The sequence below is a fragment of the Rhododendron vialii genome, chromosome 10a (genome assembly GCF_030253575.1).
Source record: "Rhododendron vialii isolate Sample 1 chromosome 10a, ASM3025357v1".
NCBI classification, from domain to species: domain Eukaryota; kingdom Viridiplantae; phylum Streptophyta; class Magnoliopsida; order Ericales; family Ericaceae; genus Rhododendron; species Rhododendron vialii.
The window spans coordinates 221,292-240,302 of record NC_080566.1 but is presented as its reverse complement, the minus strand read 5'-3'; the positions used below and the strand labels follow the sequence as shown (position 1 = coordinate 240,302).

The following is a 19,011-nucleotide window of genomic DNA, read 5'->3' as shown; positions in this document are numbered from 1 at the left end:
TTCTTCGTGTGTTTGGATCCACTTGTTTTGTCCTTCTCCCTAAAAAGGACCGCACTAAGCTTAGTGCTCGTTGTGTCTTATGTGTCTTCTTGGGGTATGGAATCCAACAAAAGGGTTACCGTTGTTATGATCCCGTGACCCGAAAGTTGTATGTGTCTCGGCATGTTACCTTTCTCGAACGGCTCCCCTTCTTCTCTCTCCCATCCAAAGCCTGTTAGTGTTGTCAAAGAGGATCTTGTGCATATTGATCCATTTCCCGCGGATGTTCCTACAGATGAGTATGTTCGTACCCTCGAAGAGCCTGATGTTCCCATTGCCCCTCCTGCTGCTTCTAGTTCCAACCGCATTCCTCCTCTTCCCAAGCATTATGTCCATCGCGATCGTACAACTCCTCGTCCTCCCTTTGCTTCGGAAAACTCTGATCCACCAGAACGCCGCCGGTATCCCTCTCGTGATCGTCGTCCCTCGGTAAAACTTCTTGGCTTTACTAATACTTGTTTTTCCTCTTCTTATCGCAATTTCTTATCTCGCATACATACTCATTTTGAACCATGTTCTTACAAAGAAGCTTGTAATGACCCTAACTCGGTGACTGCCATGAATGACGAGCTCACTACTCTTGCTACTACTCAGACTTAGGACTTGGTTCCTCTCCCGGTTGGTAAGAATCTCATTGGATGCAAATGGGTTTACAAAGTAAAAACTCATTCTGATTGGTTCTTTGGAGCCGTACAAAGCCCGCTTAGTTGCTAAGGGGTTCTCTCAAGAATATGGTATTGATTACGAGGAGACTTTTGCTCCTGTTGCCAAAATGACATCTATTCGTCTTTTGATTTCTGTGGCTGCTACGCACCAATGGCCTCTCCTTCAGCTGGATGTTAAAAATGCCTTCCTCAATGGTCATCTATCTGAGGAAGTTTATATGCGTCCTCCTCCAGGTCTCCCTCATGCCACCGGCCTTGTTTGTTGCCTCCGTCGTGCTCTGTATGGGCTCAAACAGTCCCCTCGTGCTTGGTATGCACGTTTTCATGATGTGGTTTTACAGATTGGTTTTCAGCCTAGCACCCATGAATCTGCTCTTTTTTTTCGTCGAACTTCTCGTGGTTTGGTTCTTATCTTGCTCTATGTTGACGACATGGTCATCACTGGGTCTGACTCTACTGCTATTGATGAAGTGAAACATCACTTGTTTCACGAATTTGAGATGAAGGACTTGGGACTTCTTCAGTATTTTCTTGGCATTGAGGTTGCCTCCTCTCCAAAAGGTTATCTCTTGACCCAGACTAAGTATGTGACTGACATTCTTCATCGTGCTCAACTTACTGATGACAAAAACATTGATACTCCCATTGAGTTACATGTCAAGTTCTCTGATTCTGATGGGGTTCCTCTTGCCGATCCTACCGAGTATCGTGAGCTTGTTGGTTCTCTTGTTTATCTCACCGTCACTCGGCCGGATATTGCCTATGCTGTGCATATTGTTAGTCAGTTTGTTTGTGCCCCTCAGTCTACTCATTGGGCTGCCTTGCTTCGTATCCTTCGTTATGTTCGTGGCACCATGTTTCAGTGTTTATTTCTCTCTTCCTCTTCTTCAGATTTGATTCTTCGGGCCTATGCCGATGCTGATTGGGCAGGTGATATCTCTGATCGAAAGTCTACTTATGGCTTTTGTGTTTTCTTGGGTGATTCCCTTATTTCATGGAAAAGCAAGAAGCAATCCGTTATTGCTCGTTTCACTGCGGAAGCTGAGTATCGTGCCATGGCTCATGCCACCTCTGAAGTTGTTTGGCTCCGTTGGCTTTTATCGGATATGGGTGTCACTATCTCCTCTCCTACACCTCTCTTTTGTGACAATAAAAGTGCCATTCAGATTGCCCATAATTCAGTTTTTCATGAGTGCACAAAGCATATTGAAATTGATTGTCACTTTGTTCGCCATCATCTCCAATCTGGCACAATTGCTCTACCGTTTATCTCCTCCTCTCTTCAGTTAGCCGATTTCTTCACCGAGACGCACACCTCCGCTCGGTTTCGCTTCCTCCTTGGCAAACTTTCGATGCTCTCCGGGCTCGCATCATGAGTTTGAGGGGAGGGGGGGGGGGGGGGGGGTGAATATATATTGTTGTATGGGTTCTTTTGTAATATTATTTTATGTTAAGGGTAGTTTAGTCATTATAGTTTTAGGGCTTTTTCCTATGTATTTATCTGGGTTCTCTTTTATTGTAAACTCAAGCCGTTGTATTTGAAATGTTCAGTTTCAGTTTCAGCATGATGCTCCCAAAACACTCGGGAGCATCATAGCCGGAGCCGCAAAGATGTGTCTGTTGGCCCTTACATGAATGTGAGTGTGCGTACATTGTAGAACGGCTGATACGAGAAAGACCAGCTCTAAAAAGAATCCAAATTCTCGCTGGCTAGAAGTCAATGCACACCGAACCACGAAAGAATCACAAAACTCCAATTGCAAAGCTAACTCGCATAGAATCCATCAACCTGAATATTTGAAACTTTAGAGAATAGGATCCCCTCCAGCCAAGTAGTTGCTTCAGCATCTAGTCACTTTCATGACCATCGAAGCATTAACTCTCCTCTATAGTCAATTGGATGTAACCTCTATTCAAGAGACATGATTCGGAGAAAATCCCCCAGTCCCCTCTACGGTTGACCGTCTTCATAGAAAATCATTTATCATTGCATTTTCAATGACATCCGTGACAGAGATGAGGGATGAAGGAAGCCCCTAGACGATGACCATGGTTATCAATAAAGCAAGCCAAAAATAATAATAAATGTGTTATTTCAGTAGGAACCAAGCCATAACTGTTTGCAATCCAAACCCATCCAAGAGCAACTAAAGCATCAAGAACCAGTTTCCTATAATAATAATAAATAAACAAACCTTAGAAAAAGTGACAACTTGAAAACGGGAGGAACACCAGTCACCAACATGGGTACTTCATCTATTCGCAACTAAATGCAACACTGTAATAACTTGCAATCTAGACAACTGCAACGGAGCCACCGATCTCAAAGTCAATAAAAAACGTGCGGATTTCCATTGGGGCAAGTTCAACCACCAGTTTCGCAGGATCGACAGGTCCTCCCCTCACTACCTTGGCTTCATCTGAAGAGCTTTCTATTTTCCAAACTAGTCTCTTTGTCTCCATTTCAGCTCTCTCTTGATTGGCCGACAAGTTCATCTCTGTCACTTTTTGGATCTGGAACATGTATGTATGGAAACAAAATAAATGTCGTCTATTTCAAGATAAAAATAGCATTTGGGAGAGTTCTGTAAAAACAGGTTTCACCTTCTTGGTTGGGAACAACTTCTTCAATTCCACACTGGTTAGTTTAGAATAATTGCTGTCCTCTCCAGTCTTTGCATGTATCAACCACCACAAAAACATGAATTAGATAATGTGGCAATATTCCAGGTGTGGTCCTAAAGAATTGAAGCTAACGCAGTACCTGCAGGAACACTTTGAGATCCATTACCAATGTAATTAGGAACGCCATCTAATGGCATTAATCATTTCAAACAATGCTCAAAGCCTCAAACTTATAATTTGGTAGTTCAGGGAGAGCCAGTGACCTCTGTAAAACTTGTCATAGGCCTCTTAAAGCATAACTTTCGTCAAATGGAATGCCCCCACCCCCTTTTCTTCAGTTATACAAGGTTAATTGGGAAGGAAAAGCTATAAACTATTGAGAAGGAAAACGATTTGGCTCCTGGGTTGTGATGTACATGAAAATTTACTTTCATAAGAATTTTGGGATGACAAACAAAGGGTTTAAAGAAACAAAATGGGCAGTAAAACGGGTTGGATTTCTCATAAAGGGAAAAAGGAATCTCACTTAGTCCCCAAAGAACGCATAAATCCACAGCCACCCCTTTCTAAGTATGCTGCCCACACAGCAAAGCAAGAATATATGTGGATTCACGCATATAGTGTCGAGTATCCGACGCCGGTATTTTATAACATTCACGCATATAGTGTCGAGTATCCGACACCGGTATTTTATAACATGTAGGAAGATACATGTAATAGACACAAGCAAAATTTGCACTCATTTCATTATATGTCATGCAAATAGGAGAGAAGACCTCATATAGATGAGCTAACCGAAGGAGCACTCTTCCACTTTCAAGTTCCTGGAGGACAACGGGAAAAAATGTATTTCAATTAAGTAGTAGAGTCTGACTAATATGTCTGCAACTCTGTTGATCTCCATCAAGATATAGGGACAATATCCTGAAAGACGTGCATGGTGCTCCCCTGCATACCTGGAGAGTTATCACCGCAATGTTGTTTGGTAAACTATAGGTAGGATCGATCCCAGAAAATGTTGGTACATGAGAATTCGTCCAATTACTTCCATCCTGCAAACAAATAAAATTGAACAATTAAAGAAATGCAGCCCTAAACAGAAAGGAGTCAAATCTGAAGAACTTCTTTCACCAGCTCAGTAAATGCTAGAAGAAGTGGTGAATATATCTCTTGGCCAAATGTGCGACGCCACTTGGCACCATCTCCAAGAGGATCTATTCTGATATAGAATTTTCCCAGGACCTGCAAAACATAGTTAATAAGACGAGAAAACTAAAGCCAATGCTTCACCCATCAGATTAAAATCCGCAATGAAGGTCATAAAGAATCAAGCTTGAAAGTATACAATTCTTAGTTTCGGCATCAATGGTCACCAACAACAACACAGCAATTAAGCAAATTTGGACCCTACTGGAAGACGGTAAAACCATGTAATTCCAGTCAGCTGCATCACCAAAAACAAAGCCAGGGGACAAAACCAGAATACAAGGTGCTCAAAACAAAATTCCATCTATATTGCACACTGGGATTTTTGCTTCTCCGTTGTAAGCAGTCTGATCAGGTGAGGGAAAAACCTCAAATAAGACTTCTTGAAGTCATTATTTTCTAGTTTTAGTAAAAGCCCAAGGCAGCAGTCCATACTTTTCTGAAAGCTACGAACTTTATGAGCGGGCTCTCTGTCATGGTTGCATTAGATAGGCAACATGCAACACCTACCTAGGGAATCAAAGAGTTCCCCGCATCATCATAATAATATAATTGAAGAGTTCCCTGGATCGTATTTTTGCCTTGGTCCCCTCAAAGGCATCAAGTGAATCCGAAAAGCTGATATCCATACCCAAGTATGGAGGTGGAACTTAGCAATGTCTTTGCAACTCTTGCTGTTATGATTGAACTTCATTTAACTCAAGAAAGACCAAAATTGTATACACGACGGATTTAGAATATAAGCAAAATATTGAACAGGTCCTAGGTTGTAGTTTTAAATGAGATTGATGAAAACCGGCAAAAGATAAGGCCCCCTTTGCAGCTGGTTCCAGGCCTATGTGTATATCAGTATGTTCAGGAGCACCACAAGTCAGTTTTGTGTAGGCAGCTGTATCCTAAAGTTGTCTTCCTACTATCATGTCACAAGTCCAGCATATTTCCTAAAAATATTTATGATTCAGCATCCAAGCAACACTAGAAGGACCACAAGGAAAAATAGGTGTGCTTGTAACTCAGTAACAGGAATCTTTTGACAACAACCAAAACCAGACAGCTATGACAATGTAGAGGGAGAAGGCAGGCACCAGATTAGAAATAAGTCTATCTCTTATGTGGAGTCGGTTAAGTATGCTTACTGTTAAACCTTTGCATTCCTCAAGAGCACAAACTTCTTCATTTAGAGCCTCTCCAACACCTCTAGAATCATCATGAAGTAGCCTCCTAAATCATAAAAGCAACATAAATTGGAGATCACGGTAATGCAAATTTGAAATATAATTGAAGCCATGACATAAAATAAACTACGTAATCAGAGACAACAAGGAAACCTATGAAGCATCAGCTCTATTTGACCATCCACCAAACTGGATCCACCCACTGCACGATCCACCAACACTGACAGTTCTGTGCTTTCATCCTTGATATAAATTCCTAGATTAATCTGAAACAAGAGAGATAAAGAGGGAAGATTCAAATGGGTAACAGGGAGAGAGAGAAACACGCATTTTAAACAAAAAGCACATGCACAGAGAGAGAGAGAGAGAGAGAGAGAGAGAGAGAGAGAGAGAGAGTAGCTATCAGATTGCACACCAACCCTCAATATTGCTGTAAAGGATGCATGCCAAATGGACTTCCAAACACGTTAACGAATAATTGATATTTCAAGCATCAACTTGGAATACCATGAGCAAGGTCCATATGGAAATAGTAGACCCAAGCAAAATTGATATTCCAAGAGTTTTTCTTTTTCCAGAAAGATGAATATTTAGGTGCCTAAGTGAATTGTAGCCGATATTTCCGAACTTAAAATAATAGCAAAAAAAACTCGGAAGTGAATTGGCATTGCAGCCCACTTGAATCGCCACCAATACTTCCCAAATACATACAGATACAGAAGCAAGTAAACAAGATTTTGAAACAGCATCCCTTTCTATGAAATGGTTACAAGAAAAAAGGAAAAACAGTTCTACAGATATGCATTTGAGGCTTGTAGACCTGTTAATTCAAGGACATACAGGGTAATAGTTTCCAGCAACACGTTCGTTCACTTGTAGGTCCCAGTCTTCTCTGTAATCTCGAACCTGCAAAACAGCATGTTAGTCAAAGGTAAAGAGTCTTATATTTCCAATTCAGCACCCACAAACATAAATTCCCATCTGATGAATATGAAGTCAAATTGGAATCAAGTGCCTAATCAATATTCTCCTCTTGTAATCAACACATGCAAATGTCTGGTTCTTTATACATTTTCTTAATGAAAAGCAATCAAGAGATGCTAGTTGTCACATAAAAACATTCACCATGGTAAAATAATAACTGAACTTAACACCACAAATTTGCAAAAATGGCATGCACAGAACTTGACATACCCTTTTAATGAAGTCCCGTCCATTAGAATCTGTGAAAAAGGTTTTATTGGTCATCATGGCAGATGTAATTCGAGTTGTTATTTCTTTCCCAACTCCGTCATCAGCAGGTATAGGCCCAATCTGTAGTTCAGAAGATGAAGTCGAGAAACCACAAACTAAACCAGAAAGTTGTTTCACTGGATGTACCTACTGTTATGTAAACTTACATTGAACTCAACTTCAGCATGTTCTTTTGCTTTGTACACCCTGGTGATCTGCACCCAAGCAGTTTTGTTCAACAAAGAGCATAAAACATCACTATGGCAGGACTAAGAATACATATTCTAGTCCTGAAGATGACTAATTAACGAGTTTTCTTGAGGTTGAAGAATGCATAGAATAAGAGTGACTATTTCTTATATCTTGAGTCCATTATCCACAAAGACCGAGAGATTGAGGAGAATGTGCCCTATAGAATGAGTCGGATACACCAAACAGAGGAGTCCAATATGGAATGGAGGAGTGCATCAAGGATAAGGTGATTTTACCATACGTGTTAAGGTGAAGGAGGAGAAAACTAAAACTCTCATAGGGCCTCTTATGAGGTATCATAAAAAAAAAAAATATGTTGAACGGTAACAAAACATGCTTCAAGATTTGTGTAGCTTACATGAAAATGTTGAGGGATGAGCGGTGGTGTAAGAAAAAAGTAGAGCGAGAACTAAATGCATTTGTGGCATAGTCAAAAGTGGAAAAAACTTGACCTAAATGAGGGAAAGGTGTTTGAAATGGCATTGTAAGGGGGAACATATATCAATGTGGCTGTAAGCACACGATTTAGGCCTAAATGAAATTTGTTGAGTTACAAATTGAACTACAAATTTTGAAGCCCCTGTCCTTGGCTTTCCTAGCAAAATATTTTTCTCAACTCAATACTAACATTATCTGATCCATGTAAGGGAGGTAACATAAATACATTGCCATCCAGGATATGAAGAAATATTCAGCTTCTAAACCATGTACCACCATATGGAAACTCTACAGGCCAAAAGAGTGGGGCACAGCCAGAAGTGAGTAAAAGCAAAAGTTTAAATAAAGCTGCAAAAAAGGGAGTAGATATCATATTGACGAGTTTACCACCTGGTATATCCACGGATTGACTTGTTGATGTACTTCATCCATGAGTGGACCCCGCATAACAGATAATGATCTCTGGGAAAAAGCAGTAATCTTATGGTGATAGTATTTAACACAATGACAAGTAAGCAGAGTACACTAGACAGAATGATTACCTGGCCCTCAGAGTCTATGGGGAAAGTGCGATTTGGACGGAAAACGTATGCCCCCGAAGCCTTCAAACAATAGAGTTACAACTATTTTCAATCATTGGATTGGAACAAAAGTCCTTGCATACAGAACAAGTCAGCAAATCATGCCTACAAAATTCACGGCATTTATACCTGGGGATCTTTGTCAGTTCCATTGTATGCAGAGTAGTAACTGTACGTTTGCTGAGCAGATGTTGTAACCTTCAGTAATGAACAACACAAAAAATAAAATGTAGGACAACATATCACTAGGTATAGTCTGTTTTTTACAACTCCAATGAAACGCTAAATTAAGGTTTGTATACTTTTCCTCAACTTGCTGTAATGTATCTTTTAGAAAGCTTATTCTTGTCATGACTATTAGAAGGAAAAAGAAAATTCCTGATTAAAAGGGAAAACAGAACAATAAAGCTCAATAGGTGGAAACGCAAAAAAAAAAATAAATAATAAATAACGATAATAATAATCACAAGTTGGGAACTACAAAAACATGACATACCAAACTTCTGCCATTACTGTAGTGAATAAGATTTCCCCCATGGGCAGTATAAAGCAGCTTTAAATTTCCTTGGCCAACTTCTACTGTATAATCCCCATTTCCTTCTGGATTATATACTTCGGATTTTGATGCACCTACTTGTCAAAATATAAAGAAACAATGACAGAACAACCAAATAACCCTCTCTGTCAGCAACACAGTGATTTTCCACTGTTCATTTGAGTTTATATTAACAACACACTAGATGCTAAAGCAATGTTGTTAACCTGTCCCTTTGGCACTTGCGACAGTGTAAGTGCTGAAACCAAGCGGTGGTACAGATACAGAAAAGGCAAGCCAGTATTTCATTGTTTCACCAGGAGATCTACCCAAATATGCTTTTACATGGTAATTTCTGATGCTCAAAGAGGCATTGGACAGAGGAAGAAGTTGAGATTCAATTTCTCTTCCAGCAGAATCCATGACTATTACCCCCTCAGAGGAAACCTGTAGCATGAAAAATCTGTCGGTAGTGAGTATTGTACAAGAAACTCAATAACTCAACAAAGCACGAAAAAGCATATGTTTACCATGATTGACACTATTGCAAATACAGTTAAATTCGAGATTTTGAGACTTTGTTTGTTTTGAGTTTCCAAAACCACCCCTCACTCGTAGCACGGTTCCCAATAAGTTTTCTCCCCAATTATTACTCTCAGCTTTCTATCTCTCTCTCTACTTCTTCCTCCCAAAACCTCCCTCAAAACCTAAACCCAACAAACACTGAGTGACCAACAAAAAGCATTTAATCTGTGATCGAAAAGACAATGAACAAAAAATTGCAGTAGCACCTCCCCTTTTTTGTTTCGTTTCACGTGCTTTTGAAGTAGCAGCAAATCTAACAATGAAACAGCCCTGGAGTTTGATATTCCATGCTCTACACAGAATCCATGGATTCTTATTCTACTTTTCCAACTTGGTTTGAAATTTATAGATTCCACATCACAGCCGCTAACATGTTGAATTGATATGAGTGGTAGCCAAGAATAAGATACCATAAAAGGTGGTAAAAGGAATTGCAAGTGGCAGTGTTTGGTGAACACATTTCCTGAAGAATGAAATGAAGTGAATTGCTTGCAAAGTAATGTTCATCCTATGAACAAAAGCTTGATAAAGCCTATCATTAGATGACAAAGAATTACACAAACCATGGTCAAATCTTGAATTGCTCAATCACCGAGCTAACAAAAGTTCTTCAACCACCTACACCTTAATATCAAGGAACAGGAACAAAAGAACAGGAACAAGCTGAAGAAAGGTGCACGAGAGAGAGTGAGTGAGAGTTGATACTCCCTCTTCCACAAGTAGGTGAAGAGAAGGAGGGCCGGAAACCCCCAAAAGCTAAGACAGAATAGAATTAACCATTTCTCTATCATGTAAAAATCCCCCAGACTACAGAAATCCTTCATATGCGTATTGAATTCCTAGAGTAAGGGGTGAAGGAATGAACCTTCCACTTCTACAAATAAGACATCTTCAATAAATTATTTATCAAAAAAGGTCCTTAACCCCTTAAAAACCAATGCAATTATTCGTCAGGTCTCTGACTCTAAAGCGGGTGAAATCAGAGATGGGTTTATTGCTTGATAATCCAATGCCTCAAAGTGCTATACCCCCCAATAATGCTTTCAAGAAATAAGGTGCTCTTCTCATTTAACTGTTAATAACTTAATACTTCACATTCCACATTCTAGAATTACATGGTAGAGGGGGGGAAACCCAACAAGATCTTTCTGGTTTCCACAGTCTGTACCTTCACAAGGTGTCTCTGACACAGGCACCCTACCCATTTCCAACCGTTGAATGTGAAGTCTGCAACCGCGTAGTGTTCTAAGTTTGATCGTTAAAAAAACATAACCACTATATATAACATGACTTCCAAAATGACAGTGAACTAGGGAAAAGTTGGGCACTCACGGGAATCCGAATTGCTTCCTCTCTCTTCCATCCTAAAGGATTGTAGACTATGATGACCTACAAAAGAGTACAAATAAAATGATTGTTGACCCAAATGTCAGCTCAAAGCTTCACGACAACAAAAATTTAATCAAATACAAAGTAAACTAAAGTTGAATTTCATCCTCACCAAGCTCTTCCCGTTGGACAATGCCGCTTCTGATGGAGGACAGTAACTTATATTAAGGAGGGGGCACTAAAAAGGGAAAACCAAAAAATCAGATATCAGATTATGAATTTGTAAAATAAAGTCCATACATTTCGAAGCAAAAAGAATAAAAGAGACCCAATTGCAGAGATGGTAGAATTAGAACCTATAACACAGAGAGGAATCTAGTTTATGATGTAGAGTACATAAGTGCATGCACTTTGTTTTAAGAAATATAATCAAATACACATCGGAGAAAGTAAAGGATTATATGAAGGTCATATATGCTAAAGATCTACAAGTGCTGTAATTCCTTTCTGACAGCATGAAACAAAATGAAATTACAGGCTACCAATAATTCTAGTTACACGGATATGAAGTTCAAACGTATGTAAGCATATATTGCCTGCTGGAACTTGGTGAGCGAGTCTTCTTGACTGGTATTTAATCTTGACTTTGCTAATAAAGCAAGAGATGATGCAACCACCTTTTCAGCCTGAGAAAAGTAATACATTAAATATTGGAACATAACAAGCCAGCAGCATAAGAAGATAATGACTAAATCACTTGCAGTATCAATGGATAACTCTATGATGCTATGATAAAGCTGATGGTGAATCAAACTGTTCAGCACCTCTGCATAGCCAATAGAAAGTCGCAGAGAATAGTCAGAAGCTACATGTTGTCTTTGAGTTCCACTCACGGCATCATGATGCTGAGCGATTGCCAATGCATCAGCCAGTGCATCTACATTTGGCCCTGAACTGCTCCTGCCCTTAAAAAATTCCAGCTGCCTTGCTGCCTGATTGTGTTATGAAACCAAACCAAAATAATAAAAAAATTAGACAACCGTGACAATTGAACACAGGCCCAACACTTTCAAATCAAGATAAGGCTGAATATCTTACTAAGTAGTAACCACTCATCATTCTGACATAACCTTTAAAGGCCGGCCTACTTGTAAAATAACCAGTCCAATATGCATTTTCACGATCTGCATACCTAACAAAACATACTACTCTTCAGTTTAAATTTGAAAGTAACTATCTGTATGGATCAGTTCATTGCAATTGTCATTTACATTAGACTTACGGGAAGAAATCACCAGTTTTAAGAGGCCATAACTCCTTTGCTGCATGCTTTGAATCAGTGTAGATGGACGGGGTTGAGTATAGAGCATTTACACGCCCATCCTGATATCGCTCCAAGGGTAATCCATTAAGAAGGGTTAAAAATAACAACAGGACACAAAGAGGATGTAAAACCCCTAAAAGTGAGCAAGGCATATAAGAAAATCATTACCAGGTTGACGTAATGAATGAATTTGTCAATCTGCCTGAACCATGAATTTGCATACTGATACCGAAAATCCGTACCCATGAGCCACATTATATGGTTTGTCCTGGTTACATTTGCCTAAAAAGGAAATACACAGTATGCGTGTTAAAAGCAATGGGTATAGAATTAGACAAATCTTGAGGCAGAAATTGAATTCTCCTTTAGAATTTTGAATGTCTATGTTAAACCTGAATTGCAAGAATGAATAAGTAACTGCCAAGATCTGGAAATAGAATAAAAATCCAGCGAATATGTACGCCCTGAGAGAATATACCCCACCAATCTTGTATTCCCATATAGCTCATCAGATGAAACTTGGAATCCATTTAACTGTATTCATATGTAAACAAAAAACAACCTAACCTACTTTCTCATTTTTTTGTCCTTCTCCGGGGAAAAAAGGAGAGATGAGTGGGGAAGAAGTTGATATGCTATTCATACTGATGAAACACGAAAATGAGGTGAAACCTTGCATAGATGATAGATCGTACCTGTGCCACTGCAGCAGCTACAAAGTCATCCACACGGTCTTTGACGTTATAGTCAAACAGGAGAACATCATCCTTCAAACAAAAAAGTTAGAGGAGAAGATGTTCTTAGACAAAGTCAATGCACTCTACATGTCCTTTATCAATCACCTGAATAGGAGGAGACACGTCATTTATTTCGAAGGTGAAACCATCAGGAGGATCATAATGCCTGGGGAATATACCAGTGAATATCTGCAGATAAATTAGATAATGAGAAGAAAATAAATAAGCTCAAGTAATAGCAGCCATATCTTAGCTCTAGCTACAAACTAAAAACAAAATCATGAGCATGAAGTGAAGTGAAGGCTAGTAGGCTACTAGGACATAACACTCAATTCTTGAGACAAACATCATAAAAGGAGAACAGTTTAAAAAAAATATAAAGTGTCTGACCTGTGAAGATGAACCAAGGGATTTTGAACCCTGCCAAACAACCTCGAGAGTCTTCTCAGCCCTCCGCTTAGCTCTGTCTTGGTAATCAATTCGTGCAAAAAAGAGAGAGTCAAATCCTAGCTGCAACCAAGAAACGAATCAAATGGTACCCAAAGCTTACATAACACAGCGTCCAAATTGCTACTACAACTCAAAAGAAGCAGAGTGGAACGGGGAGTGTTGGCCCTCAATTTTTTGGTGTGTAAATCATACAGAAGATAAATTGATGAAATTAGTTTCACCAAAATGGAGACGAACCGGAATAACGTCCGATCTTGTATCTAGATTGAGTGGAAAAGGGAAAGCATGTAAAGTACAATGTGAATAAAAGATCGAAGAAAGTCCATACCTCTGCACCCAACAAATAAGCTTGAACAGCAGAATGTCCGAAAGGATCAATCTGCCAACCAACTCTGGGTCTCTGACCAAATTCATTTTTGATAAATTGATGCCCCAGAGTTGTCTGATCAATTAGGTCAATGTAATGTGGGGTTGCCTCATCATGCATACTCATTCCTCCATTTCTGACACAAAAGAAAGAACAACCAAAGGGGGGAAAATTCAATCAGATTGTGAAGAAAAATAGCTATAGGTGCAATTGCATTACAAAAGTTAGTCAACAAGAAGAAGTAATGAGCTATCACTAATTTTTCTCGCACTCTGCAGATTAATAGAACTATGATATTTACGAAGATCAACACAAAGTACAAGCAAAATTTACATGAACTCTAGTTGACCGGAGCTGATGAGTTCCTTGACTTTGATCTTGAGTACCTCACTCTGCTGTCTCCACCAGCGCTGGAAGAATGCCTGCAAAAATCATAGGAAATTGCTACTCCTCCTCGATCAACGGAAACTTAAGAAACATACTGGACACGTACAATCATAAAATCCATGTTCGAGTGTGCGTGTGTGTCATATTCAAGCTCAACTCAATATACAACAGAAAGAACAAAGAAGAGTATTTACCATTTCAACATAGATGAATTTCCGATTCTTGTCATCCAACAAAGACGAAATTACAGAATCCAAGACGTTCTGAACACACGCTCCCTATTCAATAAACAAACAGAACTTAGTTTACCAAATTTGGAAACACGTTTATCCGTCCCGTGCCATTTCTGGAGAGGGAGATAGTATTTAACAAGGAATGAAATTATTAAGATTACACTATGTGGGTAGAAAGGCATGAATAAACAGAAAGAAAGAAAGAAGGTACCCGGATGGAGTTGTTGGCACCGACATAGTACTGATCGACGGTCTTCAACCATCCAACGTCATCGTGGGAGTGAGGTACCAGATGGACGTTAATTTTCCCGGGGACGATCCTGTGTGATGTGTTGTATTCTATGTACTTGGATTCCACAAGGACAATACTAATATTTAATGCCAAGATAATTGAACACAAGATCTTCATCTCCGCCATTGGTACGATCGAGCTAGCTTCTCAAGCTTCCTAGGTGCACCCAATTGATGGGTCCGGAGTTGAAGATGATCAGATTACTAGAAGGAGTATCATTTTTCGTCAGAATAACATTTGGGCTTTTCTGGTTAGGTGAAGCTCTCTTTCAAGTTTCAATTCCTCTCCATCTCTTCTCCTCCGGTTCTCTTTCTTTAGAAGCAAAGATTTCGGGGAATGTCAGAAGCAAAGTGGGGATGAGCTTTGACTTTACTTGCTGGATAAAGACCCAAGTGAATTGTTTTTTTAGTTGTTTTTTAACCAATGAACCAAGTGATTTCTATGTGTTTCATCGACACCCTTAATTTAAAATTGTCTGTTAATGAAACGAGTGAAAAGTAATTTATATTTAAAATTCAATATTTTTTTATCATAAAAAGTAAAAAAAAATATTAATTCACTTATTTTGAATCAAAATAACTTTTTCTACCTATTGAATGAGCTATTTTGACCCAAAAAAGGGATTAAATTTATTAACAACAATATTTGTGTTTTACTACTCGAAATAATAGGTTTTTTTTTCAGAAATTAAAAATTTAGTGTTTTTGGTTTAAAAAATGAGAATTGAGAGTTTTTAATTATTAATTCTGATACTAAAAGAGTGAATTTGTCAATATAAGACATTTTTGGCTAATTCTCTGATGTGCTTTGTCAAATAGTTATTGGTTGGGTGCCAATGACATGAATATTGAAACAATATAGAATTCATAGTCATTTCTCATACGTGAATAGTGTATCTCTATTATTAAGCCAAACCTCATGGGGGTGACTGTGAAATTTAGTAGTTTACCCTTTATTTATTTAAACCGTTCATTCCTGCAATTTTTTTTTTTATGGGAGTACATTCGTGCATTTTGACAGGCAAACAGATTGTGAAGTGAAGGGCTATATAGTTTATTGGGACTGGGAGACCCTGCCAAGCAGGGTGCTCCGCAGGGGTGCTGAGCGCATCTCGACCGTCCAAAAGTGTTTTGGACGGTCCGGATGTAAAGATACCGAATGGATTTAAAAAAAAAAGAAAAGGAAAAGGAAAAGATGTTTCGATCTGGGCCGTCGATTTTGACATGAACGGCCGGATTGGCCGCTCGGCACCCGCTCGGCAGGGTCTCCGGGTCCAGTTTATTGTAGGAGAATTTTGAAGAAATTATTCCATGCTTCGAGAGCATTGCTCCACATGGCCTTTGAACCACATGGACCAATGTTTTTGGAGCATGAAACAATCACTCGAGTATTTAACAGTAGAATTAGGCTTGAATCAATATGTTTGTTCAATTGGCCGCCTGCGTACTGTTCCGAATGGGATGTGAGGGAGTCAATCCTTGCCCAAAGCACAAATTATTTCTTTCCTCAGTAGAATTAGGCTTGAATCAATATGTTTGTTCAATTGGCCACCTGCGTACTGTTCCGAATGGGATGTGAGGGAGTCAATCCTTGCCCAAAGCACAGATTATTTCTTTCCTGAGAATTCTTTGTTTACTTTTGGAAAATAATTTTGACACTTCACATTTTGATAAACACACTCCAAAAGCTGTATTTTAATAATTTATACATAGCACAATTCCCAAAGCACATTAAAAGATAAATTTTGAAGTGCAATCAATCAAAAAATGGAGTGCTAAAATCATTTTCGTTACATTTTTGTTGTCTTAATGAGGCTACCACTCAGGCTTTGTGTGATTGTGGGCTTTAATTATATACTATTTGATGTAGTTTACATATTTGTATTCTACAAAGTACTAGTAATTACTCAAAACGTGTATGTCCAAGACTGAACCATTGGATGTGCAGAACGTGAGATTATTTTTTGGTTCAAAAGGAGAACGGAGGAATGCATGATTATGCATGCATGCCTAAAAGATGTTTGTGTTAAGATTGAGATCAGTTAAGTACTCCTCCTTAGGTCTCTCTCTCTCTCTCTCTCTCTCTCTCTCTCTCTAAAAGAAAAACCCCCTTCTGAGCTGTCGCCGCTGGGGGAGGAGGCCTCCGCCTCTCCTCCTCCTCCTCTCTCTCTTCCACCGTCTTCGGCATCTCGCTCTCCCTGTCTAGAGCGTCCGTTGAGTTTGGCCTAGCGTGGTCCCCTTACGACGGCTCTGTCCGCCGACCAGTGGTGTCCCCCAGCCAGTTGGCCCTCTCGGCGTTTCCAGATCTGTGTTGCTCGGGGCCAGCGGTGGTAATCAGGCGTGCGGTTGTTTGGGGTTAGGATTTCTTTGTTTTCCTATTTTCCGGTCGTTCTTGGCTCGGGTTCTACCAGCGGGTCTCCCCTGTTCAGTCTGTGCCGGTCTAGTTCGCTAGATCTGGTGGGTGAATAAATCTTTTAGTTAGGCTTTTGGTGGCTGGCCGGAGTAGTGGTTTCCAATGGTTCAACAAGAGTTTTGGTTGTGTTCTGGTTTATCTTGGCATCGGCAGCGGTTGTGTTGGGGTGTGCGGGGATTCGATCTGGTACTCTGGTTAGCTGTGGTTTTCCTATTTGGTTGGTGGTCAGCAACAGATCTTGCGGAATGGAGTTTTTGTTCTTCGACCGCCGTGGGCGTGTTAGGCTTGCCGGAGTTTCTTCCTCGGCGTTGCCTTGGTCTTCGCACCCGGTGCCTCGCGTGGCAGCGGAGGTTTGCCTCAGAGCCCCCTTGGTGGACTCCACAGCTCTGGATTGGGTCTCCTGGTCTAGTTCCGGCCGGCAGCCGTTGAGGCGTGTCCTTGGGAACAGATATTTCGTTTCGCCTGTATTAGTTGTTGTGTGATTACATCTGTGCTTAGTGTTTAATGGTTTGTGCTGGGATTCTTTTTTGGTATCTCTCTGCCTAGTCCCGGACAGGATTTGTGTCGGGTGCTTTTGCAAGGTGTCCTTGAGTCTGTTGCTTGTTGTGCTTAATGCAGTACTTGTGGGATTAGATAGTTTGGTGCACTCCTGTTCTTGCGATGTAATCTTTGCCTTCGGATATGAATTAATGAATTGCCTGTTTTCAAAAAAAAAGTACTCCTCCTTGGTTTGCTACCTTTTACTGGTTCATCAGATGAAGACAAGGAATATTTCTACGAAGTCTAATTCCCTTTCCCCTATAGGTTGAAGTAGTATGCTATATATGCAGTTGTCTTGTTCAAAGAATATTACTGCACGTAATTCTGCTTGGGCAATTATAGACCAACTGTGATTATCACCAGAAGTCAGCAGGCCCATTAATTGTTGCTAGTTGACGAAACACTAATGTATCACGTTCAGATGGCAATTATTAAAAGTACTCACGCAACCTAATGAGATTTTAGTACCCCATTGCTTAAACACATACTAATAAAATACTACTCCTACATAAATTCTTCTGAACGGCGAAAGTCAGTATTATCAGAATAGTAAAATTAGCATCTTGGAAGAGGACCTCCTTATTCCTGACATCTACGTACATCTTTATGTCATTGAGCCAAAGACTTCTCACCAAAATACTACCAGTATATAGAATTAGATGGGTGAAAACTTGAATTTGTTTTGAAAAAAGGGAATGCAGTAACCAAGAGAACATTGTAGGCGAATAAATTGTTGCTTGTGTTTCGGTATTTATGGACCAGCTGAGACGACAAAATTCATTCTTCATCGCTTCGCTTCGCTTGTGAACAAAGCTGGCTGCAATGGGCCTGCTAATATTGGGTCGACTTCTTTTTCTTTTTGTTAACGTGTGTGTTCATCAAAAAGCGGAAAAAGTGTTACTATTAGTATTTGGTTTGATGAGGAATTGCTGTACTTGTCATCCCATAAGCCTATAACCAAGCAATTTTTACAAAATTAGTGAACCTGACGCCACAAAATAATTTGTTTCTTGGTTTATACTATGAGAGATACTTAAAGGGAAAGCAATAGATGCTTTGTTTTTAACAATATTGTAAGCGTTGTCACTTGCCTAAACAACTACTAACCTTATTGACTATGGGAATAAAGAGAAAAATTGAGCAAAAATACATAGTAGCAATCCCTCATCGATTTTACAACTACTAACAACACATGCAATAATTTTATCAAGAGAAAAAGTTTAAACACGAGGAAAAGTTTGAAAGGTTTTTATTTTCCTGTCAAGTTAAATGAACAGAGGGGAGGTGAACATTATTAAATGAGGTGATTTTTTTATTAAGAGAACACGATGCGTATCATATACTTGCTTGGAATATAATTCAGGCATATAAATATAATGAGTTTTCTTTCATTTCTATGTTATTTTTGGTTACATGTTTTGTTAAATCTGTATTTTTTGTTGCATGTTAGCTCTGAGTTGCTACTCCCTTCCCCATCCGTCCATTGAATGATTAAATTACTTAATCATCGTTAACTCAATCTCTTTAAGACTGTTGGTTCATGCCAGGATACATAATTACCAGCGTCCAGCGCCTCCCAAAATTGTCAAAGCCAACATTGAAATTT

The 19,011-nt window shown here is 39.5% G+C and overlaps 2 protein-coding genes across 3 annotated transcripts; one reads left to right on the top strand and one right to left on the bottom strand.

Annotated features, from left to right (window-relative positions):
* The first annotated feature begins 811 nt into the window (after window positions 1–811).
* Window positions 812–2,080, top strand: LOC131304453 (uncharacterized mitochondrial protein AtMg00810-like). The gene has a single exon (XM_058331695.1). It carries the CDS (start codon window positions 812–814, stop codon window positions 2,078–2,080), a length of 1,269 nt encoding a protein of 422 aa, XP_058187678.1.
* Window positions 2,081–2,780: 700 nt separating this feature from the next.
* LOC131303236 (alpha-mannosidase At3g26720) lies at window positions 2,781–14,812 on the bottom strand. 2 transcript variants are annotated; one of them, XM_058330013.1, is made up of 29 exons: window positions 14,373–14,812; window positions 14,123–14,206; window positions 13,875–13,963; window positions 13,503–13,677; window positions 13,115–13,234; window positions 12,830–12,913; window positions 12,683–12,754; window positions 12,156–12,269; window positions 11,946–12,046; window positions 11,762–11,855; window positions 11,488–11,655; window positions 11,260–11,349; window positions 10,836–10,901; window positions 10,667–10,723; window positions 8,977–9,196; window positions 8,711–8,844; window positions 8,344–8,412; window positions 8,176–8,235; window positions 8,024–8,095; window positions 7,111–7,158; window positions 6,905–7,024; window positions 6,551–6,616; window positions 5,864–5,976; window positions 5,672–5,756; window positions 4,461–4,571; window positions 4,286–4,381; window positions 4,106–4,153; window positions 3,309–3,377; window positions 2,781–3,218 (listed from the first exon to the last, which is right to left on the bottom strand). In XM_058330013.1, exons 1-29 carry the CDS (start codon window positions 14,577–14,579, stop codon window positions 3,000–3,002), a joined length of 3,051 nt encoding a protein of 1,016 aa, XP_058185996.1. In that variant the 5' UTR covers window positions 14,580–14,812; the 3' UTR covers window positions 2,781–2,999. The 2 variants fall into 2 exon arrangements, with proteins under 2 accessions (XP_058185996.1, XP_058185997.1); XM_058330014.1 differs by lacking the exons at window positions 14,123–14,206; window positions 14,373–14,812 and having other exon boundaries at window positions 13,115–13,187.
* Between the last annotated feature and the right edge of the window lie 4,199 nt (window positions 14,813–19,011).